Source organism: Antechinus flavipes, chromosome 4 (genome assembly GCF_016432865.1).
Source record: "Antechinus flavipes isolate AdamAnt ecotype Samford, QLD, Australia chromosome 4, AdamAnt_v2, whole genome shotgun sequence".
NCBI classification, from domain to species: domain Eukaryota; kingdom Metazoa; phylum Chordata; class Mammalia; order Dasyuromorphia; family Dasyuridae; genus Antechinus; species Antechinus flavipes.
The window spans coordinates 185,491,652-185,518,688 of NC_067401.1; the positions used below are offsets into that span (position 1 = coordinate 185,491,652).

The following is a 27,037-nucleotide window of genomic DNA, read 5'->3' on the forward strand; positions in this document are numbered from 1 at the left end:
CCTATTCTCCCCATCCCCTTTTTCCTCCTAGACGTACGTCTTCGTAGTCTTCTTGATCTTGTAATTGACGAGCGATGTAGTTTATGGAGGTCACAACGTCCCGCAGTTCCAAGGGCAGCTTTGGACTCTCACTTGGAGCCCCGTTGATAAAACGCCGAAGGTCGGGAGGGGAGAGCTCAGGTTGAAACCTGGGGACGTGGAAGTATGTATAGTTAATTTGGACAGCTGCCCAAAACCCAGCTCCTTCTGAAGTTTCCCAGCCCCTGCCTCTTTTTCCCGCTTCTTTGGAGATCTATTTCAGCAACCCATGCGATCCCTGTAATGACCTTCCACTTTCTCGCCGAGGAGCTCTGGACATCCCAAAAGGTCCGAAGAGGATGAAAAGAAATAGAAAGCTTTTTGCCAGCCCTTCCTACACGAAAAACTACAACACCCACGATTTCATGCGGCAGTGGCATTGGTTCTCCGGACAGATTCTAATGAACTACTTTAAGCATCTTTTGCCAAGTCTGAGTCAGGACAGGGCTCACCTGTTACTTTTTGAGAAATCCCCTGGAGGCTTCCGGATGAAATATTCATCAGTGGCTCGATCCCAGCCACTGCCTTGAGAATCCCTGAGTGCCAGGATAGGAGGTTCTGGCTTCAATGTTCGCTCTACCTTGGGCCTCTTCAGACCCAAATACCAGGGGAGTTTGTGGATGAAGATCTAAAAAGGGATAGAGGGTGAGAACCAACCCCAGGGCAGCCTATTCCAAGCTGTTTTCTGTACTTTGAAGGCAAAGATTCATAGGGTGGAGGGAGAGGAACAGAAGGAACAGTAGGATCTTGACCATAGTGACAAGCCACTCCATATTCTAGCCAATCTTATTCTACTTCTATCACCATTCCTGAAAAAACTCCCTCTTCTCACCTCTTGCCTTTAAAAATTTACTCTTCTAAGGCCCATTTCCAAATCTCTTATCATCATAGCCTATATTTAAAGCTGAAGAACCCTCAAAGGTTATTTAATCCAACCCCTCACTTTGTAGATGAGGAATTGGAGTTTATATAATAGTCACATGAATAGTTCATGACAAGAAGTGGAATCTGAACCCAGGTCAATGCTTTTTCCCCTACATCCAGCATAAATTCCTTATGCCACATGATTTAACTCCCCCATCCATCCATTTATTTTCTAACATTCTATATAGAATGTAAGCTACTTAAAAACAGGAGTTATTTCGTTTTTGGTTTTGTATTCTCAACACCTAGACACAGACACTCTCTGCTTGACAGAGTTGCTTAATAAATGGATTGCTGATTGATTATAAACTCCTTGGGAGCAGGGATTTTGTCATTTTAAAAATCTTAGCTCCTCTGTTATCTAACAAAAGGCGTAAAAATGATTACTTGTTTAAATTAATTGGATGCTGGACTTTGATGCCCTCCTGTCCTTATACTGTCTTGCATGGCTTCACACAAATTGAGGAGGAGGATGGCTAAATCCTAAGGATGTAACTTTTTGTCTCTGAGGAAGAGTCCCCTTTACCTGATGAACCCAGAGGGGCATTTGGTGGGTGTGAGGGGACCGGTGATGCAAGTTGAGGACAACAACACTGAGTATGACTGAGAAGGTGACCAGAATCATTGTGAACATGAGGTACTTGACAATGATAGGAACAGCCAGGGATGTCTCAGGAACCTTACTGGCCAGCAGCAGCAGGAAAACCGTCAAGGTCAGCAAGGCAAAGATAGAGAGTGTCATCTTCTCCCCTAGTTTGTGAGTGGGAGATGGAATCAATTAATTGGGTTAGGCTACTCCATCCCAAGGAAATTATGTAATTTTCCAGAAGGAAAAAAGAATTTTCAATATAAAAGAACTCAAAGCTCTCTCTTCTCTCCCTTCTCTTTCTTGGGCTAAGGATGCTAATGAAGGGGATTTTGAGAGAGCTGGGAGGAAGAAAGCAACATTGGTCTCACAGGGAATATGAGAACTGTGGAGTCCTATAATAAGGCCCAATAGTGGTAGTATGGTGGAGAGGCATTGGGACATTCAAAGTGGGAGAAGCTGACCCAGTGGGAGGGAAAACAGTATTTGTGAGTTTGGAGTATAGAAAGAGGATCCTTGAACAGACTTGAGAGAGAAAGGTTGATTTGGGAAAAGGGGAGAATCTGGAGTGTGACATATGACAAGATGACCACGAATACTCTTTTCTATCTCTTCTCTTCCTCCCAACTCCTAGATTCCTCTTACCAGCATCTGGGGGTAGGTAGAAGACAAAAATGGCAAGGAGAGTGATGAGTACACAGGGAATTATGACATTGACCAGGTAAAAGAGTGGTTTTCGTCGGATGATGAGATAGAAGGTGACATCCTGGTGCTCTCCTTCCTTCCCTCTTTGCCCCTCTCCTGAGGGACCATTCAGTCTTGAAGATTTATGGATTATTTCCCACTGGCCATTCTCTGGAGAAGGGAGAAGGTAAAGATTTATCCATGACAACTGGTTTAATTGTATAACTTCATAACATGTGTCCTAGATTTCTCCCACCAACATGTGTGTTCTAGCTGTTTCATTTAAGTAGGAAAATCATAGTTGTACCTTCATATGGGCCATGCACATGCATATGTGATACATGTACCCAGTACATGTACCACTGTATCCCTCCCTAATTATCTCTGCCAAGCACAAACCGATGAAATTTCCCTCATGAATGTAGATCTCGCTCCTCTGCTGTCCATCCAGACCAAGCCCCGGGCTTAGGTTGAGCTGAGAGCTGTCATAACTATAAGAACTGAAGACCATAGTGCAATTCTGCCAATCGAAGGGGAAGTAGGTGACCTGAAGAGTGAGGGAAGAAGTATCAAAGAGATATTCCCCAGCTACTGGTCAGGAGGAAAAGTACAAGTTACTAAGAGAGGTGGTTGGGTCACTGAGACTAGGGGCCATCAAGAAGGGTCACTTGGAAGAAGAGAAGTAAAGCACTAGGGAAGATCACTGTGACTATCATTGGGAGGGACAGGGAGCTTGGTTACTAAAGGACTTCATTGGAGATAGCCCTTGGGAAAGGCTTGAAGTTAGTAGGGGGAGACTACAATTTGATGGGGAAGGTCAGTTGGAAGGGATCGAAGATTTATTACTGAATCATTGTTTAACTCAATGAAGAAGGGGCCAGAGGTCAAGAACCTGGATACTACAGCTGCTGTGGTAAATGGCAGGAGGCAGCCAGTGCACGGAGCCATCTGAAGTCACCAACACATGAATGTTTAGAGAGACATCGAAGTTTCCATCATTGCTGAGGGATGAGGCCAGATCAAGCAGGTATGTTTTTATAGTCTTTACTCTGGGACCCTCCCACCTGCCCTGTCTCTTGGGTTCCCATCCCCTCACTTCCAAGTGATCATATGCCCCCCCCCCAACTCCACCCCACCCCCTTCTTCTACTTGTTCATGAGCACTATATCTGGAAGCCACACGGAATCCGATGCAATCCTCAATGATTCTATTCCCTCATGTTCTTCAGGGTTCCAGCTTAGTCTGTAATCAGTCCATACCTAGAGATGTGAAGCATGATGGTTTAGCGCTTGTTGGGAAATCAATTTATGTCAGACTGTAAGGTTTTTGGAGACAGGGACCTATATTTTGTGTCTCCTCTAACTTCAGGTATAGTACTTTGCACACTGTAATTTTTAACAACTCGCATTTATATGGAGCTTGAAGGTTCATGAAGCCCATTCCTCACAACAATCCTGCTAGCTAGAAAGTACTATTATTATCCGCTTTTTAAAGAAAACAGGCCCAGAGATGATGAAGTGAAGTGTTGCTGAATATGTAGTGACACAACTAGTGTCAGAGCCAGAATTTGGATTCAGATTTCCTGACTATAAATAAGACTATTGCCCACTAAGTGCTTAATAAATATCTGTTGAATGAATGGCCTGGTGGGGGTGGAGAGAGAAGGGGAGCTGTCGGATGCTTGGACTATTCTAGTGCAGAAGTTCTTAACCTTGTTTTGTATCATGGACTCCATTGGCAGTACGGTAAAGCCTATGGACCCCTTCACAGATTAATGTTTGCTACCTACATTAGTAATTTTCAATTTCATTTGAAGGTCAGTGAAAATGAAGATGATTTTTTAAAAAAAATTTTATGAATAATCTGAGATATCTCTACGGACCCCCATGTTTGTGGACTACAGGTTAAGAGTCCCACCTCTAAGCTAATAAAGAGGCGATTGAGATATTGGACAGGCCCTCCTCCCCCTACTATGTCAATTCCCAAAACCTTCCTTCCTCTTCGGTCTAACTCCGTACCAAGTCCACATACACTTTGGTGATTAACTCCTCGTCTTTCTCGTTCTGTAAGGGAAGGAGATGAATGGACTAAAGAAGAGAACCAATAAAGGCGAACTTCAGAACTTCTTAGAATCCCCTTGTTTATTTTCCACTTGACCACTCAACTTTTCCATTCCCCAACCGCCTCGATAGCACCGCCCATTTCATAGATAGCCTCACCTCTTATCACTGGTCACGCCAGCTTCAGACTCCACCCCTTCTACGTATATTTAGAAATGATCCTTAAGCTCCTCCTCCTGATTTCCCTTCCCCCATGAACTCCTGCGTTCTGTTTCTAAATCCAAATCTTTCCCTCTTTGGGCTGAGTACCTTCTTCTGCTTTTACCCCACCTCCAACCCTAGCCCGATACCTCTAGCTCACCAAGCTGATGATCTGCGCTAGGGTTAGGCCGATGCTGACGGGCACGCGGTCTCCAGGGTCCCGGGCGGGCCTCACAGAGCTATCGTAACCCGAGAAAAGCTTTTCCAGGAGCTGACCCTCGCCCGAAGTGCCGCTTGCCCCTAAGAACAGGATCACGAAGTCCCCCCAGTCAATCACACATCCCTGCCAGTCTCCCCTCTCAGTAACCTAAGGAACTCACCCCAGTACCCGAAGTTCCCATATTTACCGTCCATGAAGAACAGGACCCCTAGGGTTCCCAGCAACCACACTCCTGGGCTCATGCTTTTCACTCTCTCTCTGCTCTCCCTAAACTGGCTTCACAACCCAAGTAAGCTGGGATCCGGTGGCAGAGGAAATGACTAGGAGTTTAGGAATGTGCACCTGTTCAAATGCCTGCAGCTGCTGGGACCCTAGTTCTAAAACCCGTGTCTTCTCTCCCTTTTTCTGTCCTGTCTTTTGTCCCCTGCTCTTAACACTTAAAAGTAATTTTATCTCCTGCTCAGCTACCCTCTCCCATTTGAAACTCCCAGTTTTCCCAATTTCAGAACAGACATAGAGAATGTACAAATTGCCTTTAATAGAGGAAATGAGCAAGAGAAAGACCCTTGTTCTTGGAGCAAGAGGATTCATGGGCAGTTGGTGTCTGTGATAGTAGGGCATTGGATGGGATTGCAGTTTCATCAATCATGTAACAATCTGGGTAGGTTGAAATAGATTCTAAGAGATAATCCTTCATTCTGACACCAGTTCAATATTCTTTCTTCTAGTGGTTCCTGCTTGTTGCCATCATTGCCTTAGTTTCTTCCTGATGTTTCTAGGGTGTTGGAGTACAACTCCCTTATTGCCTTGTACTCCTCAACTGATTCGTTCTAGTCTCATTTTAGTCTTATTTTAGTCTTATTTATTCCATCTGCCATGTGTCCCTTTCTTTGGTTCAACCTAGTTGAAGTGTGATTTACAACCACATTCAATATTTCAGTATTTTTCCCATTATTTCAAGGATTTGTGATCTCATCAGTTTGAGCACTTCTCTATAAATATAGATTACAAACCTTCTTGCAGTTTAGCAAATAGCTTTTGAAACTGGCCTTACCTGCAAACTTCATCATCTTGAATACAACTTGACAATTTGGACAACAGGCTGTGTCTGGGGCATACCTGAAGCCTTTCTAGGTTGGTTAAGACCTTCCAGAGATTTTGATTCCCTAGCAAAATTCTTAGAAAACCCAGGGTTATTCTATTTTGATTTAAAATCTGGGGGAAGTGAGACCTAGAACCAAAGTTCCCTAACATTGCTTGACCAGATAAGAATGTTATGGCTGATTTAGATGGTAACTCATTTGTTCTCTCATGCACAGCTTGTACCAGTTGGTTCATTATCCTCTTTCCATCACAGTTGGTGACAATTTCATTATATTTATGGAGGACCCCTAAGAAGTCCCTAGTGAGGTAGCTAAGTATTCATTTTTCCATATAATTCAGAATTTGTTCCCATAGTCTTCACCCCCAGATGTTTTCCTCCCTCTCACCCACCATATCTGGGTCTCTGTGCCTTCACCCTGAAAGTTCATTAAACAGGAATTTGGCTATTTCTTTAACTTTAGACTCCCCAATCCTACTGCCCTGCAACTAGCTATGTTTAGGGAGAGATTGAATCCTAAGCTTTAGAAAGTGCTTTTAAAAAGAGGATGGATTTGGGCTTTTTCCCTATATGGAAGAATAAGATTTTTAGAAAATTTTCTACAGACAATAAAGGACATGGGTTTTGGTCCATATATAATGTAATCTTTCTGGACCACAAGTAGCATTTATGGAAGAAGTGTGATCCATTGTCTAAAATGTCTCCTAGTGCAAGCATGTGGCTATTCAGACTCTAGCTCCATCTAAGGAAAAGGGATGATTTCAGCTATAAGCTAGAACCCACAATAGTCAGTAGAACAGATTCTAGAACTAGGTCCCTGCAGGCCAGAAGTTAGGACAGTGGTAGTTTACAATGGAGTTCAGTGAAGACCAAGACAATGTCTGTGATGGTCCCAGACATCAGGGTTATGTTTCAGGAGGCAAAGAGGCTGGAGGAGGCTTGTCATTTGCAGGAGATGTCTCAGGTACATTGTGCAGGGAAGGCTCCCGGTACATGGCCACTGTGAGGAGGATGGAAACAGAGAAAGAGAAATAGTCAGGGATTAAGAAACACAGAAATAAGCAGTGGAGAAATATAAAGAAAGATATTACTATAGCCTCTCTTGATCAAAATGATAGATAGGTGATCTTTAAGGACCTTTCTAATTTTAAAAGTTATAATTTTCTGGTTCTATGAAGATGTCACTGTTTTGATACTTGTTTGATTTCTTTCTGTGTTGCTACTGTTAACCTATATTTCTATTAATTTCCCTCCTCCCTCCAAGTGGCCCCTGGATAGAGCATGTCTTAGAATTCTGAGATAATCTCGTTCAATTCCTTTCCCCTTTCCTTATCTTATATACCCCATTTTAAAAGCATTCAGTATTTATAGATCAGCCCTCCTCACTCCTGCCCCAACAGAGTCTGTCTGTTGTTCTACTATCATTATACAACTTTTCTGTCACAATATAAAGTGTTTTCAGTGGGAAAAAAAAAAAAAAACACACGCAAACAAAAGCAGAAGCCTTGCCATACATAGTAAGAAAAGATATGCTTCCCTATCATGGCAAGACTTCCTTTTGTTATGACCTAGTTTGAAATATTTGCTATATAACCCTCATAGGATGTGAAAATAGACAGGATCTTTTCTGTGGTAGTGGAAATGTATTTGACATGACAGACCCTCTCATCTCTGAGATGTTCATACCTTCGAGGAGCTTAGGCACAAAGTGGGCAGCCGCTTTGGTCTTCTTGACTCTATTTCCCTTCATGACATGGCCCTCCTTGTCCAAACCCAAATACCAGGCTCGGCCTGAACGACGCTGGCGGTAGAGGGCAGAGGCATAGAGGACATAATAGTTCTCAAAGACGCACTCCTTAAAGCGACACTCTGCTGTAAAGTGTGGCTTGAGGATAAGGTCACAGAAAGAAAAAAACAAAGGTAGAGAGGAAGAAAGAGAAATTGATATTATTGGGCAAGAGGCTGATATTCCTCAGACTTGAGCCTCCCCTTCCCCCTTTGAGAAATGATACATAAAATCTACATATGGAATCAAATCCTCTAAGTGCTGAGGGGATGAAATAAAGATGAGCTCTTTGAGCCCAGATGCCTATAGATTTGAGGGTGGATTTCTGTGTATTCCTATATCTAATTATCCAACCTGACTCCTATCCCTTTCACTCTAATCCCTTCCTTTTTCTCTTTTTTTTTTTTTAATTTTTTATTTAATAATTACATTATATTGACACTCATTTCTGTTCCGATTTTTTTTTCCCCTCCCTCCCTCCACCCCCTCCCCTAGATGGCAAGCAGTCCTTTATATGTTGGATATGTTGCAGTATAGCTTTTTCTCCACTATAGTAGTTCTTTAAGTGTGGTCTGCAGATCCTTGGGAGTCCTCCAGTGAGAAAGAGTACTCAAGTTCCAAACTATTTTTATAATAATATTAAAATATTATTTGACTATTAAAATACTCCTTGATTTTTCAATTTCATATCCATGTGAGGATATATTATCTGCATATAGTTTATTTTTATTCTTTTTGGTGAGGCTTTGTTGTTTGGTGAGGGTTTTGTGACTTGCCCAAGGTCATACATATAGTAAATGTCAAGTATCTGAGGCCAAATATGAACTCAGGTCATTCTGATTCCAGGACTAGTGCTCTATCCACTGTGCCACTTAGCTGCCCACCCCCATTATAGTTTAACCAAAAAACATATCATAGCAAATTGAATACAAAAGTATATAAGAGAATCTAGTTTTTTTCTATTAAGTCAGACAGTAAAGAGATTTGCAAAAATATGTAAAATAATGCTATTTTTCTCACTAAGTTCTTTATGTTTTGAATAATGTAGTTATTTTTCAAAAAAATATGCTGTATTGGTTAACATATTTTTGATATTCATCATGTCAGACTCTTCATGACCCTATTTAAAGTTTTCTTGGCAAAGATATTGGAGTGGCTTGTCATTTCCTTCTCCAACTCATTTTACAGATGAGAAAACTGAGGCAAACAGGATGAAGTGACTTGCCCAAGGTCACAGAACTAGTAAATATCTGAGGTCTAATTTTAATTCAGAAAGATAAATCCTGTAAAATCAGATCTCAGGCCTGGTGCTTTATCCACTTACCCACCTAGCTGTTCTAACATGGTTAACATGTCCTAGGTTTAGTTTTGCTATTTTAAATGAATTAATAAATATCTTTTAAAACTTATGTTTTCATTTTTAGTATCTTAAATATATACTGATGTAGCCCACACAAACAAAAACTCTTTGCCTTATTAACAGAAACTTTTAAAATTGTAAAATAGAAGCAAAAAGTTTGACAATTTGTAATCTAGTGGATTCCCAGCTGTAAACTGGAGGGGAACAATAGGAAATAAAGAAATCTTTGGACAAATCAGCTAACTTCCCTAGTCCTCAGTTTCTTCACCTGTAAAAGGAGAGGAATGGGACATATGGATGCTAAAGAAGCCTCTGGCTTGAATTCTAGGATTCTATGATATTTTAGTCCAACTTCTCTTTTTGTTGATTAGTGAAATTATTTGGTCAAAGAATGCATTACTGGCAGAGTTATGGAAGAACTCAGATCTTTCTTTCACATGCCCTATCTGGCTATCCTAGTCATAACTAGCTCTGGGCATATAGAGAGATATTCAGAGAAGGCAAGCCACATGGGGTCCTAGGCATGTGGTTGTGAGGATGTCCTTTGCAAAGACTAGAGGAATCTGGAAATTATCTCTATCAAGAACCTCTTGTGTAGTGAATGGATATGATGAAGATATTGTAAGATTATTGAGAAGAGAACTCAAAAGTGGCTTTGGTAGGATATGGCAAGGAAAATCTTAAGAAAAAATTAGGGAATTCAGAAAGGGAAATTATTTTGAGACTGATGACTCTGCTGTAGAGTGTGTCTAAAGGGTCTAAAGGATCTAAAGGATTGAGAAAAGGGTCAATTGTGGGATTACCAGGGAAAGTGACTGAGAAATCGGTCCCAGCTAGGTCTTTCACCAGGACAGAAGAAAGTGAAGAGAATCTCACCGAACTGTAGAGTAGCCCCTCAGCATTCATGGCTACATAGTGCCCCAACTTGGTGCTCTGGATAGTGACGACTCGGAGACCCACTGGGATCAGGTTAAACTGAGCTGGAGGGTAGAATGAGAGTTAGAGAGCCAAGGCATCTAACCCCTGATCCCTCAATCTTTAGGATGTCTTGTGCCCACTTCCTCAAAAAAACTCAACCAACCAAACAATAAAACCCTGAGCCTCTCATTATTTCACCCTACCATCAGTTCTACTCCAGGGACAGCTACTCTACTCTGGCCCATCCTCACTCATGGATATCAATAACAGAAACAGGATTGGAAAGTTACTAGGTAGACAGGAAATAAGCTATTCCTTCAGGGGCCCAGTTGCCAGTGCCTTAGAGTACAGCGAGAGAAGAGAAGCCCTAAGCACTTCTTTTCTCCTTTCTAACTCTCCCCATCCCCCAAATTCCCTTCTCCCCCTCACTGAAAGAGCTGGTATCCTCTTGTGTCCCATTGATGCTCCCATCTGGATTAGCCTGCAGATAGAAACCTTGACGGCAGAAAAGCTTTGTGATGATGCCTTTGAGCTGGGGTTCTAAGGAGAAAGAGATAGGAAGAACTTGACATTAATTTTGATAGTTTTTTCTTTCCAAGTTTGATCCTAGAAATGGGGGGGGGGGGTGAGGAAAGTGGGGAAAGTAATTAGGGAGAACTAAGGTCAACTGCTCTTTCACAGACCCACTGAATATAACCCTTTAGCTCTGGCCTCTCAGTCTCCTGAGGAATTCTGCACCCTGTCCCTGCCCCCATCATTGGCTCTTAGTTTAATTTATTGAAATTTATGAGTAGTTTAGTTCCTACTCAATAGCTGAGTTGGAGGGGGAGGGGAAGAATTTATGATAAGAGGAAAAGACAGTGACAAAGGGAACCAGAACCACTAGTTTTTGTAGTGGGTAATCACAGATTGTACGTTGGGGGAAGGGGGCTACGTAAGCTATGGGGGGAGGGAGTTGACTCTGCTGGAATTAGGCTCGCTGACTCAGCACCTGATGCTGCCCAGCCTGGCTTGGGCCTCTGCCGTGTCTGCCTGGTCATCTGTGCCACTAATCAGACTGCCACAAGCCTGTCTTTCTGGGGAACCAGAAATCAGGGGACTCCAGTCCTTCTCCTTCTCCAGTCCTTATTAGCATTAAGGACCCCGGACTTCCAAACTGGGGAGGAAAGATTATAGTAGTGCACACAAAGGATGCGTGTAACTGAAGGACCGAGTGTAAGTGTGTGTGTATGTGTGTAAGGGCTAGAGGGGTGTGGAATAGAAGGGCAAAAGGGACATTTCCAAAGGGTGGGCTCTGGACTGTACCACAGAAAAAGGCAGAGTGGGTGGGAAGAGGAATAATTAAACGAGAACTTGGGGTGGAGGTTGTTGACTCTCTGTAATTAATTTGGAAAAAATAGGTAAGGGAAGACAGGGAAAGCTCCGCTTTTTGAGACATGGTGGTCTCTTCTTCACCCCTTTTTCTCATAGTATAAGTCCTCAAGGGGTATTTCATGTATACCCCCTGCTCTGCTGCGAGTGGTACAGTCCCAAGCAGTCTTTCCTGTCCGTGTCCCCCCACCCCGCCTCATCCCTTTAATCCCCCACAATCTGTTCTGAAACCTGGGTTCTATGGAGAGGGGCAGCCAGTCCAGCTGTGCCAGGGCTTTGTGTTCTTGAGGGAAGCAGGAGTTAGGGGTGTTGTGAAAAGAACTGGGGAGGAGATTCCAAAGGACATTCCTTGTTCTGTCCCCTGGGTGTGAAGGAGGGGAAAAGGAGAGGACACAGTAGAATTCTGAGATCGGACAGGGAGAGCAGAGTGGGAAGCGGGGAAGGAAGCAAGGAGGCAAGGGTGGGGGAAGGGCTGATCTGCAAGGACACCCTAGGGAGAGTTAGGAAGGTTGTCTCAGAACCAGAACGAGAAAGATCCAAGCTAGAAACTGGGGTAACAAAATAATAGAGGAAGGCGAATGGGGTGACCAGCTAAACAGGGGGAAGAGAAAAGAGCGTCGCAGAATCGAAGAAATCAGGTTGTATGACCCAAGTGTTCTGAGACCTCGGTACTCTCAGTTAGGGGCTTGAAGCAGAGCAGCAAAAAGGCAGGAAGAAATGGACATATACGGCCAGGCAATGCTGAGAGGGAATGGGGAAACTGGATGCTTGAATTCCTAAGAGGATCGGGGGTTTAAACTCTTTTAAAACCCTCACATTTCCCTTAGCTGTAGAGTCTCAGGATTATGTGGGTGCAGAGAAAGGAAGTGAGGATCAGCAGAAAGGGAGAATTTGAAATTGTAGTCTCCCCATTGCCCATTTCTCATTAGGGAGTTTTCGTCTATCTTATCCAACCGTCAACTCGGCTCTCTAAAATATTTTCGTCCAGTCTTCCCTGGTTCTCCTCGCTCAGCTGCTCTTCCAGATATTTAGTTTTTCTTCCCCGAGATCTCTATTTTAGTTTTCACCTCAACCTACTCAGGAGCCCCAAATCCCAACTGTTATCACTCACCCGGTGCCCTGTCCGGCGGCGCCCGTCGCCCCCCACAGAGACGGACCTTGGAGAGCAGAATCAATATCTGTTTCTGACACAAGGACTTAGTACCCCTCGGACACACTCGCCGTTGGGCTGACACCGGTCGGCTTGTCCCAGGGTCTCGTACCTCTCTTTTCTGCCGGATCAGACTGCTGGCCAGCGCCGCCATCTCCAACCACCTTCCCTCCCTTTAGGGGACAGTCGAATCTCCCTATGATGTCCCTTAACTCTGCCACTCTCACAAAGGAGATATACAACCCAAACTATATGAAGGTTCTTCAATAGGACACAATCCTCAAGCTGGCTCCCAGAATGTTCTCCCCCACAATTGAAAACAGTGTACCTCCAAATTTATCCCAGATACTCCCTTGTGCGTTCCTGGGTTCTTTGCCGTCAAGTAGTAGTACCCCAATAAGCCCTCCTAAATACCTCAAAAGGGATCCTTTCAATTGCCCTTTCCCCCTGTAATCCCTAAACTTGAAGGGAATCCTTAAACTCTTCTTGGTTGAAGCTTTGTAATTGTCCAGCTCTTGGAGTTAATTCCCTTGGTTCCCCTTCCTCATAGCCCCAGCTTTTCTCTCCTTTCCTTCACAGTCCTGGCCTTGAATCGATGTAACTCCAAGGTTCTTGTTTTTCTGCACCTCTCCATATAATCTCTGCTGCCCAGACTTTGTAGACCTTAATTCACTATAGGAGATGACAGAAATGAATCTCACAATTCCACCTTATCAGATAAAGAAATCTAGAAAGGGTGAGGACTACAACATCCCCAAATCATCTATCGCAGCAATACTTGGTGCAGCAGCTGTGAGGTTAAAGGGAATTGGGGGTCCTCTTTGCCTCCCCAATTTGGAATGTATCTTCTACCTCTTCTCATCACTCTCAAAACCTATAGCTCAGAACTTCTGGGAGGTTCCATTTGCTAGGGTCCTGAGCTTCTTTCCAAATCATCCCCTTTTTCATTAAGTCAACATTCTTTACCACCTCAAACCCCGAAAGACTCTAGTTTCTGTATCCTCTAAACTTATCCTTACCTCTACTTCCCTGGCGCTTTAAAACGTGCCCTTCCAGCTCCAGCACGTTAGGGGTTATCAAGGTGCAGTGGGTATGGAAGGTCCCTTCTTACATCCTGTCACCCCAAAATAGTGAGTCTTTAACTTCACTCTGGATATCTCACAAAATATTATTGGGGAGTCTTGATGCAGTCTTCCAAAATATGGAGCTATTTGACCTCCAGCTAGCTATTTGAAAGTGTTGTACCCCACTTTCTCCTTGGTACTCCCCAGATTAACTTGTCTTTTGTACTTCCTTTCTAGCGGTACTGCACTCCCCAAGATCCCCTTTCACGTTCCTTAAGCAATTACTTGCACCCCACTTTCTTTCCTGAGACCCCCAAACCTGTCCTGTTGATCCTGCTGCCGGCAGTGATGGATGGCTCAGGCTCTCATTCTCCTCCCTCACTGTCCCCCTGTCAGCAGAGGGTTCCCCGCGCGATTCACCTCGACGCTCTCTATCCCTCCCCCCAAGGAAATAGGGGTGGGTTTACAGGGAGTCCCTAGTCCCCCGATGGCGGCGCTCCAGGCCTCAGCAGCAGGATTGACTGGAAAGCAAACCCAAGCAGCAGAAGCAGTAACGGCAGCCGTAGCGGCAGCCGCAAACTCGCGTCCTGCTCCCCCACCTCAGCCTAAGAACCCTACCCGAGGGCGGGACAGGGGGCGGAGACAGCATTAAAAAAAAGGGAGGGGGGCGGTGGAAAGGGACTCCTGGATCTGTTAGAGGACCTGGAAATATAAGTGGTTGGGGATATAGGGAGGGAACAAACAAGCTGGTGGTGGGAAGCTAGTCATAACTCCCAGGAGGGGGAACTAGGTGCAGAGCTTTGACTCGGGGGGAGAAAAGAGACAAATGTCTAGGTCTGCATGAGAAAAGGGGTAGGGGCTAGCTGAAGATAGAGCTTTTTAGCTGGGGGCGGGGAGTGCATGTGGAGCAGAGATGGGGAAGGGACCCATTGCCAGGGAGTGGCAAACTGTTCTATTTCCAACCTAACCAATTGGCCAAGCTCCATCTTTCCTCTCTCATGCTGTGTCAGCATCTCCCCTTCACCCTTTTACTTGGCTTCCACCTAGGGTCGTAATTAGAGAAATTCTAAGAGGTTGTGAGAGGGTAAGATAGACAAGGAAGGAATGAGGAGTCCCTGGATCAGGGTTTTGATAGCAGATGTATACATTTTGGGGTGGAGGTGGTGGTAGTGAGGACGGGATTAAACATCTTTTTTTTTTTTCAGGGGCAGAACCAAGACATCCAGCAGACTCGGAAAATTCGAGGACTAGGTCTCCCGGAATGAGTTATGTCACCGGTTAGAGAGAGACGGGAATGAAGGTTGAAAAAGAACCAAGATTCTGTCTCCATCCAGCCGCATTTATTTTAATGACCCCCCGCCCACCACCCCACCCCCTTTCCGCGCAGTCTTGGCCTCCTCCACCGCAGTTCGGAGAGCCCCCACAGGGTCCCCCCGGAGTCGGGCGAGAGCCCCGGCTAGCTCTGTGGCCCTTTCCCCGACCGCCAGTTCCTCTCCTTCCAGAAAGTAGTGGGGCAGTGCCCCAGCCTCGAGCCCGCGGCTTAATTCGTCAAGCAGCCCCAGACAACAGGCCCCGGTATTCTCCGGCCGCCCCAAATAGAGGGCTGGAAGTCTCTCGCAAGCCCAGTAGAGCAGAGTCCGCAGAAGGTAGGGAGCCGCGCAGCCGGCCCCGGCCACCAGGGGGCGCAGCAAGGCCTGGGCAGCTGCGTGTGCTTGGAGCAGAGGTTGAGGGATACGGGCCTTGAGCGCCAGTTCCTGGCGGGCAAAGCAAATCCGCCAGTGGAGCCCATCCTTTTTGGCTCTGTAGCCCGGCACAAGGTAGTAGGCGGTAGGGCCAGCGGCCACGGAACCCATCCAGGTGTACGTCCGGGTTTTCCCCGGCCAACCGGCCACGGAGACCCCTGGCACCAAGTCAAAGAGTAAGAGCCGAGAGGGAGGGCCCGGTGTAGACAGAAGGATAGTAGTGACTCCCGCATGGCGGGAGGCATGGACCAGGCGCAGGGAACCGGGGTCCGGGTTCAAGGAGACAGCTACAGCAGACAGCAAAGAAAAAAACCAGGAAGCTACTTGGGTGGGGCATAAAGCGGGCCAGTTTTCTTGAGCGCCCCGCCCCTCAGGCTCTTGGACTGGCTGTCCAGGGAGTTGCTCTGTGACGTCACTGTGCGGATCCTTCAATAAGTCTATTTTTTCCGAATCCCTCAAGTCACCGCGCCGCTCCTCCGCTGGCGACTTGGGATCAAAGTCTTCCAGCAACGGCGGGAACGCCGCCGCCGCAGTCTCGGACATTGTGACATCACACGGAAGTTTCTCCAATGGGCACGCCTCTTTTACAGTCCCCTTCCCGCCCAGCCCCTCTGGGGCGAAGGGCTTTAGGCAGTCGTGCCACGCCTCCAGGACTGAGGCCCCGCCCACTGGCGCTTGAAGGCGGAGCCACGCACTGCCTGACTCCAGCTCAAGGTAGGGCCTCACTCCTTTACAATCCAGCCAAAGCAACGGTATCAGGAGCGTGAAGCCAGCATCGTAGTGGGGTCCCCGGACGTAGGGGCCCAGGGATCCAGGCCCCAGATCAAGAGAGCCCTCGCGGACTCCGCCGCGGAGGAGCAGAAGCTCTGTTCGCTCAGGAACCCGGGGGTCCCGGCGGTGGATGAGACCTGAGTATAAGGGGTAGAGGGTCAGTAGAGACTCTCTATAGGATAGAAACCAAGTATGGAACTACTGGAAAGAGGATAGGAGGGCCCAAAGGTGACACTTACCGAGCAGAGAGAAGACAAAGTCCTTAGCCCGGAGGAGGTCGGCCCCGGGCTTTGGCCCGCTGTGCCAGCTCTCTTGAACCTCGAGCTCTTGGATCAGTTGAGTGAGCTCCTGCAGCTGAGCTCCAGAGCAGAAGTCTAGGTCCGTGACAGGACGAGCAGGGGCTGGGGGTGGCGGACCCCACCAGGGGGTACTCCCCCAGACCGCGGAAGCCATATGGGGCTGAGGCTGGGGACACGGCCGGGAGGGGGGGGAGAGAAGGGAAAATGGGGCTCAGTTCATTCTAGAACTCCTTCCTCGTCAACCTAATTACTAGAAACTCCTACGCCCAGGTCTTTATTTAAATGTAAAGTGCAAATATTACCCTCCCCCAACATGCAAACTCTCTAGTCCTCTAAGTAGCAGTTAGACCTGACAAGTAGTTTTGGGTTTTTTTAAAGCTGTTTTTCTTCCCGCCCCTACCCCAACTTCAGCCCCGGATTCACTGCAGTCCAGAGCCAGACACATTTTTTTTTTTTTTTTTTAATCTGCCTATCTGTTCCCTTAGCTTACCGGCTTTGGGTGGGGAGGGGTTGATGGCAAAAGACCTCAGGAGACCGCCCGGAGGAAAAAGAAAGCTGGAGAAAGCTTTGGAGAAAATCTTATGGGTAACTTCCTTGTCTCCACTTGGACACGCCCCTTTTACCTGAGGTTACACCCTTCTTTGCTTGGACTGTTCACTCGGAAAGTTCTGGCCCCACCCCGTTCCTTGGTTCCTCTTCCCTAGCTACTGGATCCAAAGACATTTTTGAGTCGTCCAAGAAAGTCTGTCATCATCCTTACCTACTATTCATCCAGTTTTTCCCAGTAAATATTGTGTTCAGAATTCACTTTATAGGAAGGCTAGGGGTGCATGCTAGAAGAATTCTGTGTACTTAAGCCATGCCTGGGAGATCTCTTTTTAGGCCAGTTGGTCCTCTGCTGCTCCCTACTGTGGTGTTACGGTAGTGATGGCGTATAAACATATAAGACAGATAAACTGAATTTTATAGTTTCCAGGGACCTCCGAAGCCATCAAGTCCAACCCTAACCTCAAATGTAGTTCTCATTATAAAAATATTGTACAATCATCTTATAGGTTTTGCTTTTAAGACTTCTTATGAGGAAGTAGTAGTCCAGGTAGTCCATTCCAATTTTAGACTGCTCTTAATAGGAAGAGCTCCTTGGTGGCACAGTGGATAGAATACTGGGCCTCAAAGTCAGGAAGACTCCAAATTCAGCCTCAAACACTTATTGTGTGACCGTGAACAAGTCATTTAATTCTGCTTGCCTCAAAATTACTCAAAATGAACTGGAAAACCACTCCAGTATTTCTGATCCTTCAGCCAAAAATATATACACATCCAAAAGGGGGTCACAAAGACTTTCAAATGACTAGACAATTAGGGAGGTTTGTTTTTTTTCCTGACATTAAGCATTTTTATAAAGTACCTTTGAAACTTCCATCCATTGATCTTGATTCTGCCCTGTAAAGCCAAACACAACTAATCATCTCTTTTCCAGGTTTAAACATCCCCAGTTCCTTTTACTGATTATTAGCTCAAAGTATCCTTCCCCATGTTGGTTGCCTTTCTTTGGATCATTATAGTAATAATAAACTTATAATATTTATATATATGCTTTAAGGTTTCCAAATCACTTTGTACTTTTACATTTTATCAGAATAACCCTGAAAGTTAGCTTATTAGAACAATTTTAGAGGTAGCTATTTGTATCTTCATTTTGCAGGTGAGAAAAATAGAGAGCCAGAGGTTAAATGATTTAGTATGGGTCACAACCAAAAGTATTTGCACTCATATTTCAAATCACATTTATCTTGACTATCTTGTGCTATATCCATTGTGCTACCTTGTTGCTTCTAATTCCCTCTATCTCATCAATATCCTTCCTAATCGAACACAATAGGCAATGTCTAATCAGGGTGACTTTTATTCTTGGAAACTCTTGCCTTAATGAACCCTAAGATCCCAGAATATATATATTTTTTGTTTGTATGCTAATTTATCACACTCATTTTACAATCCATAAAGTCTCCACACCCCACAATGAGGGATTTTACAATTCAATAAATCCCATTCCCATCAAATTTTTTTCTGACAAACTGCTAGTATTTGTTTAATTGGTTGATTAAATATTTATCAGTTAGATTGAACCGAGGCTTAACCTATTAAGAGTCTTGACTATCATTCAATATGTAATCCTTTCAGATCTCTGTCATCTATAAATTTGGTAAACATGTCATCCATCCTTGGATTGATAAAAATATTAAACATATATCTCTAGGGCATTTCACTGTTGACTTACTGCTAAAGATTATAGAAACTATTAATGACTAAGTCTTATTCCTGAACCAGCATTGAATCTATCTGTTGATATAACTACCAGCTTATACCTCTCCATCTCACATATATATGCCCTCTTTCTGCAGCTCTCCCCTTTTCTACAGTTTAAGATATCACTGACTAGCTCAGTTCCCTGGTTTCCCTATTATAATCATGGTCAGAACTAGGAAAACTTCTCAGCCTCAGTTTCCCTCTTTGGATCTAGAGAACCAAACCTGGAATCAGGTTCAAATGCTTCTCAAAATGTGTGGTCATGGGTAAGTCAAAATTTCTGAGTGTCCCAAGCAATTTTCCAAGAGTTTTAAATTATAGAAAGTTGTCTTTATTGATAAGAGAAAATTGGCACACTAGAAAGGTCCCTTTAAATTCAATGCTTTGACAGAAAAGCAAGTGTTTGTGGTAAACTAGCTAAACCAGATGGGAAAGGTCAGGACCATAATGTGCTCAGAGGAGAGGATAAGGTCAGCCTGAGTTCAGGGCTCCAAATAGGTACTCTTTAATCTAGACACAGCTCTCTGTGAATTGTAATGAGAACATAAAGATTAGGATATTATTAGAAGCAGAGTAGTGGTAGGCAGAATCAGGCTACTGAAACAGAAATTGATGTTCACCATTGATGACCAGAAGTCCGAGTAAACCATCCAAATTAGTATCACAGACAGATCTAAGAGACAATGCTTGTAAAGGGATAGGCTACTGGAACTGAGAAAATGGAAGGATGATAGCAGAAACTCAGCAAATGGGAAAACAAGGACAGAACGAAGGGAACCCCCCAACAAAGGAAAATCACTGTTGTCTTCAGGGAAAGTTCAAATCCCACTTGCTTTTTGTGGTAGTGGTGTGGTGCCCCGCTGGTAGTACTTTCTCTACCCAGATTACCTTTACCCTGTACAGCTCTTGTATGTACCTGGTTATTTATGTCTTGTCTCTGCACTAGAATGGATGCCTTCCCCTCCCCCTGAAGCAATTGGGGTTAAGTGACTTGCCCAGGGTCACACAGGAAGTGTTAAGTGTCTGAGGTCAAATTTGATCTCAGGTCTTCCTGACTTCGGGGCTGGTACTCTGTCCACTGTGCCACCTAGCTGCCCCTAGAATGGATGCTTTTTGATGGCAAAATAGCTTTGCCTTTTTTTGCATTCCTAGAACTTAGCTGAGTGCCTGACACTTAATGGTTAACAAAAGACTTGACAAGGAACAAGACTTGATTTTCCTGTCCTTTTATATTCAAAGGACTCCAGGTAGAAACCACCTACTAGCTTTGAGCAAAATCCTTTGGCTGGCTTTGGTTCTCTGTTATGGGTCATAAGATTTATAATAGGCAAGAGACAAAATGGACCATAATCTCTCTTTTACAAGTAGGGAAAATGACTTGCCTAAAGTTGAACCAGAGACTGGATTTTAACTCAGGTCTTCTGGTTCCAGAATCCAGGGATTTTTGTACTATGCCTCATAGAGAAGAGGCAGCTGAGAATTAAATAGGCACTTCAGTCAAGATTAAAGACTTATGTTGTGGGTCTAAGTATCCAGATAAATATTTTGCTGTCTTGGAGGAAGAGAAAAGGGGGAAGGGAACAATCACTTATTAAGCACCTACAGTGTTGCCAGGTGCTCTGCTTAGTGCTTTGCAAATCTCATTTGGTTCTCCCTACAACCCTATGAGGTAGGTTATCATCCCCATTTTGCAAAATAAGCTGACAGAGACGTCAAATGACTTGATCATGGCCATATAGCTAGTAAAGATCTAAGTTCAAATTTGAACTTAGGTCTTACTGACTCTTGGCCCAGTACTTTTATCCACTGAGCCCCATAGCTGACCTCTAATGAAGGGTCACAGAGCTCTTTCCCCAACTCTTCTCCTCTCTGTCTCGGAACTAAACTAGAGGCCCTAAGGAAATGTGGATGGCAGCTGGAGGATTCTGTCTTCTCAAAGGAAGCAGATGGAGCCCAGAATTGGGAAAGGGAAGAGAAAGTCTTGGACCTTGACAGGTGAAGGGACTGATAGAATCTACGTTTAGGGTGGTCTCTGTGCTGTATTTTTAATAGTAGAGCAACCCCAGAGCTCAGTTCACTGGGCCTTATTGTAGGATAATCTATGCAGTTGAAAGAGCATTGTATTTTACACAATCACAGAATTTGAGAGCTGGAAAAGACTTCATTGGCCATTTAGTTCAACCCAATTGATTTAAATTTGAGATCAATAGAGCCACCTTCAAATTCTGGCTCTGCTACTTACATGGGTGACCTTAGGCAAGTCCTCACTTTGAAATCGTGAAGTTCCATCAGATTATCTGTAAGTCCTCTCTAGCTCCAAATCCTATCGTCCTATGTGTTCCACCTCTGTGCCACCTCCCTCCCTCAGCCCCATAGAGGCCATTTGGCTGCATAATAGGATCCGAATAAGATAGAGGTGTAAGAAAGGGCAGTTACCTCAAAGATCTGGTCCAGACAATTCTCTGATTATAGACACTAATCAGGTTTGGGGTTTCACTGCACCTGAATACCACCATGCAAATCTGTTTCCTTTTTATACCTGTCCCTTTATTGCTGTGCTTTTCTCCCAAGTCTTCGTCATGGACTGGTATCCCCAGTCTTCCTTCTGCCTTTCCTTGGAACAGTCAAAGGGGTTTCAGGGCCTTAGGAAACCCTGGGGACATAGCTTCTGGCTTGTTCCTTGTTTAGTCTGAGTTGCCTGGCATCAAAGACCACATGGCCTGTCGCCAAACCAGATCCCTTGCTCAGAGGCATCTGATGGAGGGATGACCGATTCTGCATGGGCATTTCCATAGACTTGTACCCCCAGTTTTGGTTCCATCTTTGGGGGCAATGGATCTGAGTGACAGTGGAGACCTCTGGTAATTTCTGCATATCACAAGCCTTATCACCCTTTGAAACCTCAATAGTTTCTACAAAAACCTTTGAAGGCTGTTTTTGGTACAAATGAATCTGGCCAGGTAGGAGGATTTCAGAAGAACAGGGTGACCGGGAAGGAGTATGGCAGGAAAAAGTGGGGTAGTCAGAAGACTGTAAACAGGCAGAATTTGGGGAATGCAGAATCTTCCTCTCAGAATAACCTTTATCAGTACGGGACTTGGAGTTACAGGAGAGTGTGCCCTTGTTCCTTCCTTCAGGAAAGCTGGCTCTCTGCTTCCTATATTCTATGTGCTCCACAGGGTCGTCAACAGGGAAAGTGGGCGGATTGGAGGGCCTCTCCGGGGTCTGGGAGACTGGGTTTTGGCCCTTCTCACTGAGCTCTCGAAGAGAGCCTCCGCCTGTGGAAAGGGACAAAGCTTCCACAAATCCCCCCAACTGGCAGTTTGGGCCTTTCATCTTTCTGGCATCATATACCACATGGCCAGCTGGGGGATGAGGAACAGAGGAGGAGAGGAAAACCTGGCATGGCTTCTGAATGCATCTGGCAGATTGGGACTCTATTTCCTCACTGTTCCTTGAGCTTTGAGGCTTTTGGCCAGGGTAGAAAAGGGTCTCAGGGCGCAGGAGTGGGGTAGTACTCACTCCAGCAGACTGAGAATGGGTAAACTTTTCTGCCTTGGGCACCAACCCTTTCCCCTGCTTCCATAGTCCACGGGAGATCTTTGGGTCTCCAGAGTGGCCACATTGTGGTGGCAGCCATCGGCACTTTGAGACCTTCTCATCATCTGTGTCTGGGGCCCAGTCCAGGCTGTGAGAAGGGTCCACCAGGCAGGTTTGATGCTGATGGGTATGGGGAGAGCCCCGAGGGATTAGGCTCTTGGGATCCATGGTGCAGCAGATGCAGGTTGGGTGGCATCGTTGCCGGTCTGAGAGAGGGAGAAGGGAGAAGTTGGGGCTAGGGAAGGAGAAACCTTAGTTTTAAGGGAAATTTGGTTCATTATAGGAAAGGGGAGGAGGAGAAGGATAGAGGACAAGGGAATAGATTCAAGTTGCCTCCCTAGGCCCCACACTCACATTTTTCCCAAAAGTGATGGAACAGTATTCGGAGGGAGGCTTTCAAATGACGCCAGAGCTGGGGGTTTAGGGAGAAGAGAGGATAGAGGATAGAGTGAACAAGGGTAAATCCAGGTGACTGAACCTCCAGGCTCAAATAACTATGTGTCTTCTAGTTCCCATTTTTGTTAGCCCCACTTCTACCCCCTCCCTCCCCTCAAGGATCCAAAATATCCTGCCTCCCTCAGTACCCAATCTCCCTGTTTTCCCTCTCCTTAATCCCTACCTCCCCCCATCCCTTGCTGTATCTACAGGGACACTAGGCCTCAGCCTTCCCTGACCAGCATCACCGCATTCATTCCAACATTCAACAGGATCACGCTCCCCAGGAGTAACAGGATCGAGTCCCCCAGGTCCTGGCACTTCCTGGGGTTGGGTCTTGAGTGTACTTGGGCCCATTTGCAGGACTTGCTTGCCCATGTTGGGGGTCCCAGAGCTTCCTGGGGTGCCCCAGCCCCCACCCCTGCCCGCATACCCTGGGAGTTGAGGTTCCTGTGGCAGGAGATGGGAAGGTATCCGGGTCACAATGGGAAAAGGAAGAAAGGTCACAATGAGGGTGGGAGATGAATAAAGGGAGCTCACATCAGGTCTCCCTCAGTTTTAGGCCCCTTAGGGCCTCCTGTTCCTTAGCAGCCAGTTCCAAAAGCAGCAGCTTCTACCAGGGCTTCTGGGCTGACTCATTCATTCAAATAACCAATTATAGAACCACAGAACATAGAATATCAGAGGTGGAAGGGACTTGAGGCACTATTTAGTTCAACTCCTTCAATTTACAGGTGAGGAGAACTAAGGTCCAGTGGCTTGCTAAAAGTCATAATTCCTAGTGGCAGAGCTGAGATCAGAAACCTGACCATCCATTTGCATTCTTGAAGCTATGCTGCCCTAAGTTTTTAAACCAATAGTAGATATTTTGGTGGCTTACTCAGGTTTGGGCTCCAGAGTCAGCTGATAGTTTTGGGGGGTTTTTTGGGGGGTGGAGACAGCAGAGAAAAGTCTCCTAGTTTGCTATATCTTAACCTTGAAGCATCTAGGCCTCAGGTCTCCCTATAGGAGAATACTGGGACTTGGGAACATCATCTTCTACAACCCCAATAGATAAATATAATCCCTAATAGAGGCAGAGGAAAGGAGCAGAGAGTTGATGGGGTCCTCTAAATACATTGGAGGATAAAATCCAAGGAGGAAGGGAAGGGTGATAGGATCCTAGGGTATCATTCTTGGCCAGTTCGGATGATCAGGTAAGAAATTATTAAGTCTTATTGGCAGGGGACATTGCCTTGCTTGCCTTCCTATCACTTGACTTAGTAACCATGGCTAGAAGGATGGAAACTTGTGGACTGGGTAATGGTCAAAGAATCAAGTCTTGGGTATAACACCTACCAGACTTCCCAAGCCAGGGTCTCCTGACCTTCCCTACCAAAGATGGAAGCATGAAATCCCTGTTGGCCTCTTTATTCCCCACTCCATCTCTGTCAGTGTCTCTCCCGACATGGATCAGCTGTCCTCAAAGTTTTCACTTCAACCTCCCAGCCTTGGTTCTGTGTAGAGAGTGCCAGGATGAGGAGGGACCCATGCGGGGTTTGGTAGGAGAGCAGGAAATGGCCTCACCTCGGCGCCCAAGTCCTTCCTGAATTTGTCGCTTCAGCTCCTGGCTATCATACACTTGATAGTTAGTAAAACCCCCTGGGTTCCTACTAAGCGGGATGAAGGCAGGTACTCGGCCTGGATCGGGGGCTGGAGTTCTGGCTGTCACACAGGCTGAGACATAGGACAGGGGTTGAGAGACCTCAGGTATCAGATTCTCATTTGGGGCAGAGCACTGGTTTTGTGTTTCATGGATGGGGAGTCTGGTGAAGGAAGGGGATGAGCCTAGTGTGATCCGGGGAGGCAATGGCTCTCTATGCTCTCCATCCCATCGTTTTATCTCTGACCTCTCCCGGCTGCTAAAGGGCAAATGTCCTGCTGAGACATGGGTCCGATTCAGGGGGTTGTGTGCTGGGATGAGGGGCACTGTGGCACGCCGCACTGACTGTCTCGGCACAACATTCTCAGCATAGCTTTGGAGCTCAGGGCTTCGAGGTACAGACTGGGGAGTCTTGGAGACACTGGTCCCCCTACCTCCATCGCGGGCCCTTTGCCTCAACTCCCAACCATCATAAAAAATCTGGCCACTTTGAGGAAGGGGTTTGTAAGTGCCAGGCATCCAAGATGGATTGGGAGGGAACCTGTGTCTGAATTGTGGTGAAGTGGGATTCGGTCCTGGTTCCGTGTTCTCCTTTAGGTTTTGAGGCCAGCTATTTGGAGGTGACTGATAATAAGTCTTTAGCCTCAACTCAGACTTTGCTTCCACCCTTCTGGGAGCCTTCTGGTCTTGAGGAGAGAGATTGGGTCCTCTTGGACAGTAACTGCTCCAGTATCCCCTGTAATGCCTGATATTTCCAGGATGAGAAGTTGTCTGCTGGTAGTTGGACTGTTGGTTCCAGGCCTCTTTATTGTCATCTAAGTCTGTGTCCCAGGTTTCTTGGTGACAGAAGGAATTGGGTGAGTTTGCAGGTGAGGGAGGAGGGGGTGGGGGCAAGGATGTTCGAGGGTGGTGGTGATATTGAAGATGGCGTTGGCGGCCACGATTTCGGCGACTGCGGCGACATGCCTGTTGGCTTCCCCAATAACTGCCATGGCAACTTCCTGAGTGTTGATGACGGCAGCGATGTCGCTTGGATGCAGGGTGGGTCACATTTAGAGCCACGGGGTCCAAGGTGCAGTGGATGCACAGAGTTGGGACCCCTGGTGGCTTCTTAATGGAAGGCTGGGGCTTCATGGGAATCTTACCTATTGGGAGTAGGGCAGTGAATTTGGGGAGAGGGATTGGATAGCTAAATACACAAGTCCCTTGTGGGAAATAATTGTGGTCATTGTGTGGGATGTTGGGGGCCAAAGGGCCAGATTCTCAAGTCCCTTTGAGAATGCTTTCAGAAAGCAGGCAGGTGACAAGGACTGGGAATGTCAGAGGATATAATGTCAGAGGAAGGAAATCAGAGTCTCTTCCCAGACCCCACACTCACCTTTAGGTTGAAAGAAATCAAATGTTCGGTGTAGGGACCTCATGAGACTGCGCCAGATCTGAGGGATAGTGGTGGGGGTGGGGGATCAAAGAAGATAATGGGTGTAAAAGCGTATTTTGCTAAGGCTATTATTGTTTAATAAAGACCCAGGCCCCTGTTCCCTCCCTGTCTCCTCTCCTCCCTCTCCCAATCATCAAGCTCCCACAGCTATTCTATCCCACTCTCCCAGTATCCACCCTTGTTTAGAAGCCCAGGTAGCATCTGACCAGGGCCCATCCCTGACCAGAATCATCACATTGATTCCAAGGTTGAGCAGGATGATGAGGCTTAGGAGTAGAAGGATCAAGTCTACAGGATCAAGATTTCTTGTCGGCCTATGGCCAGAGTGCATCTGTGGCCCATGCTGGGCCTTCTCGGCCATGGTGGGGGGTCCCGGGGTCACCTTGCCCCACCCGGGGCCCTGCCCACAGCTCATACATGCCAAGAGCTAGGAGGCTAGTATTCCTGTGTGAAGGCAGATGTGGTTCCTGAAGGAGGTAGGGTTGGGTCATAATAGGGATAGGCAGTGGGGGTCACAATGAAGAGTAAGCTGCTGAGGGCTCTGATCCTTTTGAAATGGACAAATCCCTCCTTTCCCCTTTGGGCCAGAAGAAGAAAGTTTGCTTAGTTAGATTGGGGATCTCTTTTGTATTTCAAAAGACCGGCTCAACAATGCCCTTAAGGTTATCTGTTCCAGGTGGGTGGTGCTCGGGTGGTGCTCAAGATTGATCTAATATCTGCTCGAACCCTGTTGTAAAATGCTAATCACAGATTCCAATGTAACATAGCCGAACAGAAAAAAACGTTTATAAAAGCTGTCCTTAGTGCTGTGAAGGTACGGAATTTTGACCATTCCGTCCTGAGCTCCGTACCAAATAAATCCTAAATCTTCCTCATTGCGGCTGTCTTGAATTTTATTGCCTGGTCTATTTCATTTGGAGGTCCTACCGAGATAAGCCTTTGGCTCAGTCTGATGGCCAGTCCCTCTCCCTGGAGGGCAAAGGGGATTACGGATCCTAGGGGGTGGCCACCGAGAGATCTTTCTCGGCCCCTGGTGTCCAGTAATCTCTCTTCTGCGAACCAGGAGAGTGAGACCCAAATTTTGAATTCGGTCCAAAATTGGCATAAAGCATTCTGATTCTGAGGGGCCCCTGCAGCTGCATCTGCAGTTGCCTGTCTGTTTGAGTACTCCGGATTCTGTGTGGGTGGTGGCTCAGCTGGACGCAGTGTTTACAGCCCTCCCACTGACTCTTCGTGGGACGCCACCGTGAGAGTCCTGACCTGGTTCTGGAAGACTAGTCTGTATGTTCTGTGTGT

The 27,037-nt window shown here is 46.0% G+C and overlaps 5 protein-coding genes and 1 long non-coding RNA gene across 13 annotated transcripts in view; 1 reads left to right on the plus strand and 5 right to left on the minus strand.

Annotated features, from left to right (window-relative positions):
* The window catches only part of CHRNB1 (cholinergic receptor nicotinic beta 1 subunit), a 7,521-nt gene extending 2,341 nt beyond the window's left edge, over positions 1 to 5,180 (minus strand). The window contains exons 1-10 of the mRNA XM_051995827.1: positions 4,941 to 5,180; positions 4,694 to 4,833; positions 4,291 to 4,335; positions 3,422 to 3,531; positions 3,165 to 3,273; positions 2,672 to 2,819; positions 2,234 to 2,443; positions 1,529 to 1,752; positions 531 to 706; positions 38 to 188 (exon numbers count right to left, since the gene is read on the minus strand). Of these exons, the coding sequence (XP_051851787.1) occupies positions 38 to 188; positions 531 to 706; positions 1,529 to 1,752; positions 2,234 to 2,443; positions 2,672 to 2,819; positions 3,165 to 3,273; positions 3,422 to 3,531; positions 4,291 to 4,335; positions 4,694 to 4,833; positions 4,941 to 4,995 (1,368 nt within the window). The 5' untranslated portion in view covers positions 4,996 to 5,180. The remainder of the gene's footprint in view (positions 1 to 37; positions 189 to 530; positions 707 to 1,528; positions 1,753 to 2,233; positions 2,444 to 2,671; positions 2,820 to 3,164; positions 3,274 to 3,421; positions 3,532 to 4,290; positions 4,336 to 4,693; positions 4,834 to 4,940) is intronic.
* Positions 5,181 to 5,271: 91 nt separating this feature from the next.
* On the minus strand, positions 5,272 to 14,094 carry FGF11 (fibroblast growth factor 11). 2 transcript variants are annotated; one of them, XM_051995832.1, is made up of 6 exons: positions 12,553 to 14,093; positions 12,402 to 12,447; positions 10,349 to 10,459; positions 9,878 to 9,981; positions 7,542 to 7,740; positions 5,272 to 6,855 (listed from the first exon to the last, which is right to left on the minus strand). In XM_051995832.1, the coding sequence occupies exons 1-6, from the start codon at positions 12,592 to 12,594 to the stop codon at positions 6,761 to 6,763; spliced, it is 597 nt and encodes a 198-aa protein (XP_051851792.1). In that variant the 5' UTR covers positions 12,595 to 14,093; the 3' UTR covers positions 5,272 to 6,760. The 2 variants fall into 2 exon arrangements, with proteins under 2 accessions (XP_051851792.1, XP_051851791.1); XM_051995831.1 differs by having other exon boundaries at positions 12,402 to 14,094.
* On the plus strand, positions 10,466 to 14,822 carry LOC127560891 (uncharacterized). Its single transcript, XR_007953420.1, has 2 exons — positions 10,466 to 11,134; positions 14,710 to 14,822. It is a non-coding gene; the product is annotated as an uncharacterized LOC127560891 (long non-coding RNA).
* On the minus strand, positions 14,647 to 17,875 carry TMEM102 (transmembrane protein 102). 2 transcript variants are annotated; one of them, XM_051995825.1, is made up of 3 exons: positions 16,807 to 17,875; positions 16,257 to 16,482; positions 14,647 to 16,154 (listed from the first exon to the last, which is right to left on the minus strand). In XM_051995825.1, exons 2-3 carry the CDS (start codon positions 16,468 to 16,470, stop codon positions 14,845 to 14,847), a joined length of 1,524 nt encoding a protein of 507 aa, XP_051851785.1. In that variant the 5' UTR covers positions 16,471 to 16,482; positions 16,807 to 17,875; the 3' UTR covers positions 14,647 to 14,844. The 2 variants fall into 2 exon arrangements, with proteins under 2 accessions (XP_051851785.1, XP_051851786.1); XM_051995826.1 differs by lacking the exon at positions 16,807 to 17,875 and having other exon boundaries at positions 16,257 to 16,789.
* Positions 17,876 to 18,776: 901 nt separating this feature from the next.
* On the minus strand, positions 18,777 to 23,118 carry LOC127560887 (spermatid maturation protein 1-like). The gene is made up of 3 exons (XM_051995828.1): positions 22,901 to 23,118; positions 22,581 to 22,638; positions 18,777 to 22,432 (listed from the first exon to the last, which is right to left on the minus strand). The coding sequence occupies exons 1-3, from the start codon at positions 23,090 to 23,092 to the stop codon at positions 21,270 to 21,272; spliced, it is 1,413 nt and encodes a 470-aa protein (XP_051851788.1). The 5' UTR covers positions 23,093 to 23,118; the 3' UTR covers positions 18,777 to 21,269.
* A 937-nt stretch (positions 23,119 to 24,055) lies between these two features.
* On the minus strand, positions 24,056 to 26,639 carry SPEM2 (SPEM family member 2). Of its 6 annotated transcripts, XM_051995821.1 has the most exons (4): positions 25,965 to 26,631; positions 25,682 to 25,739; positions 24,228 to 25,448; positions 24,056 to 24,157 (listed from the first exon to the last, which is right to left on the minus strand). In XM_051995821.1, exons 1-4 carry the CDS (start codon positions 26,154 to 26,156, stop codon positions 24,138 to 24,140), a joined length of 1,491 nt encoding a protein of 496 aa, XP_051851781.1. In that variant the 5' UTR covers positions 26,157 to 26,631; the 3' UTR covers positions 24,056 to 24,137. The 6 variants fall into 6 exon arrangements, with proteins under 6 accessions (XP_051851781.1, XP_051851784.1, XP_051851780.1 ...); XM_051995824.1 differs by having other exon boundaries at positions 24,056 to 25,139; positions 25,965 to 26,639; XM_051995820.1 differs by having other exon boundaries at positions 24,056 to 25,448; positions 25,977 to 26,632.
* Between the last annotated feature and the right edge of the window lie 398 nt (positions 26,640 to 27,037).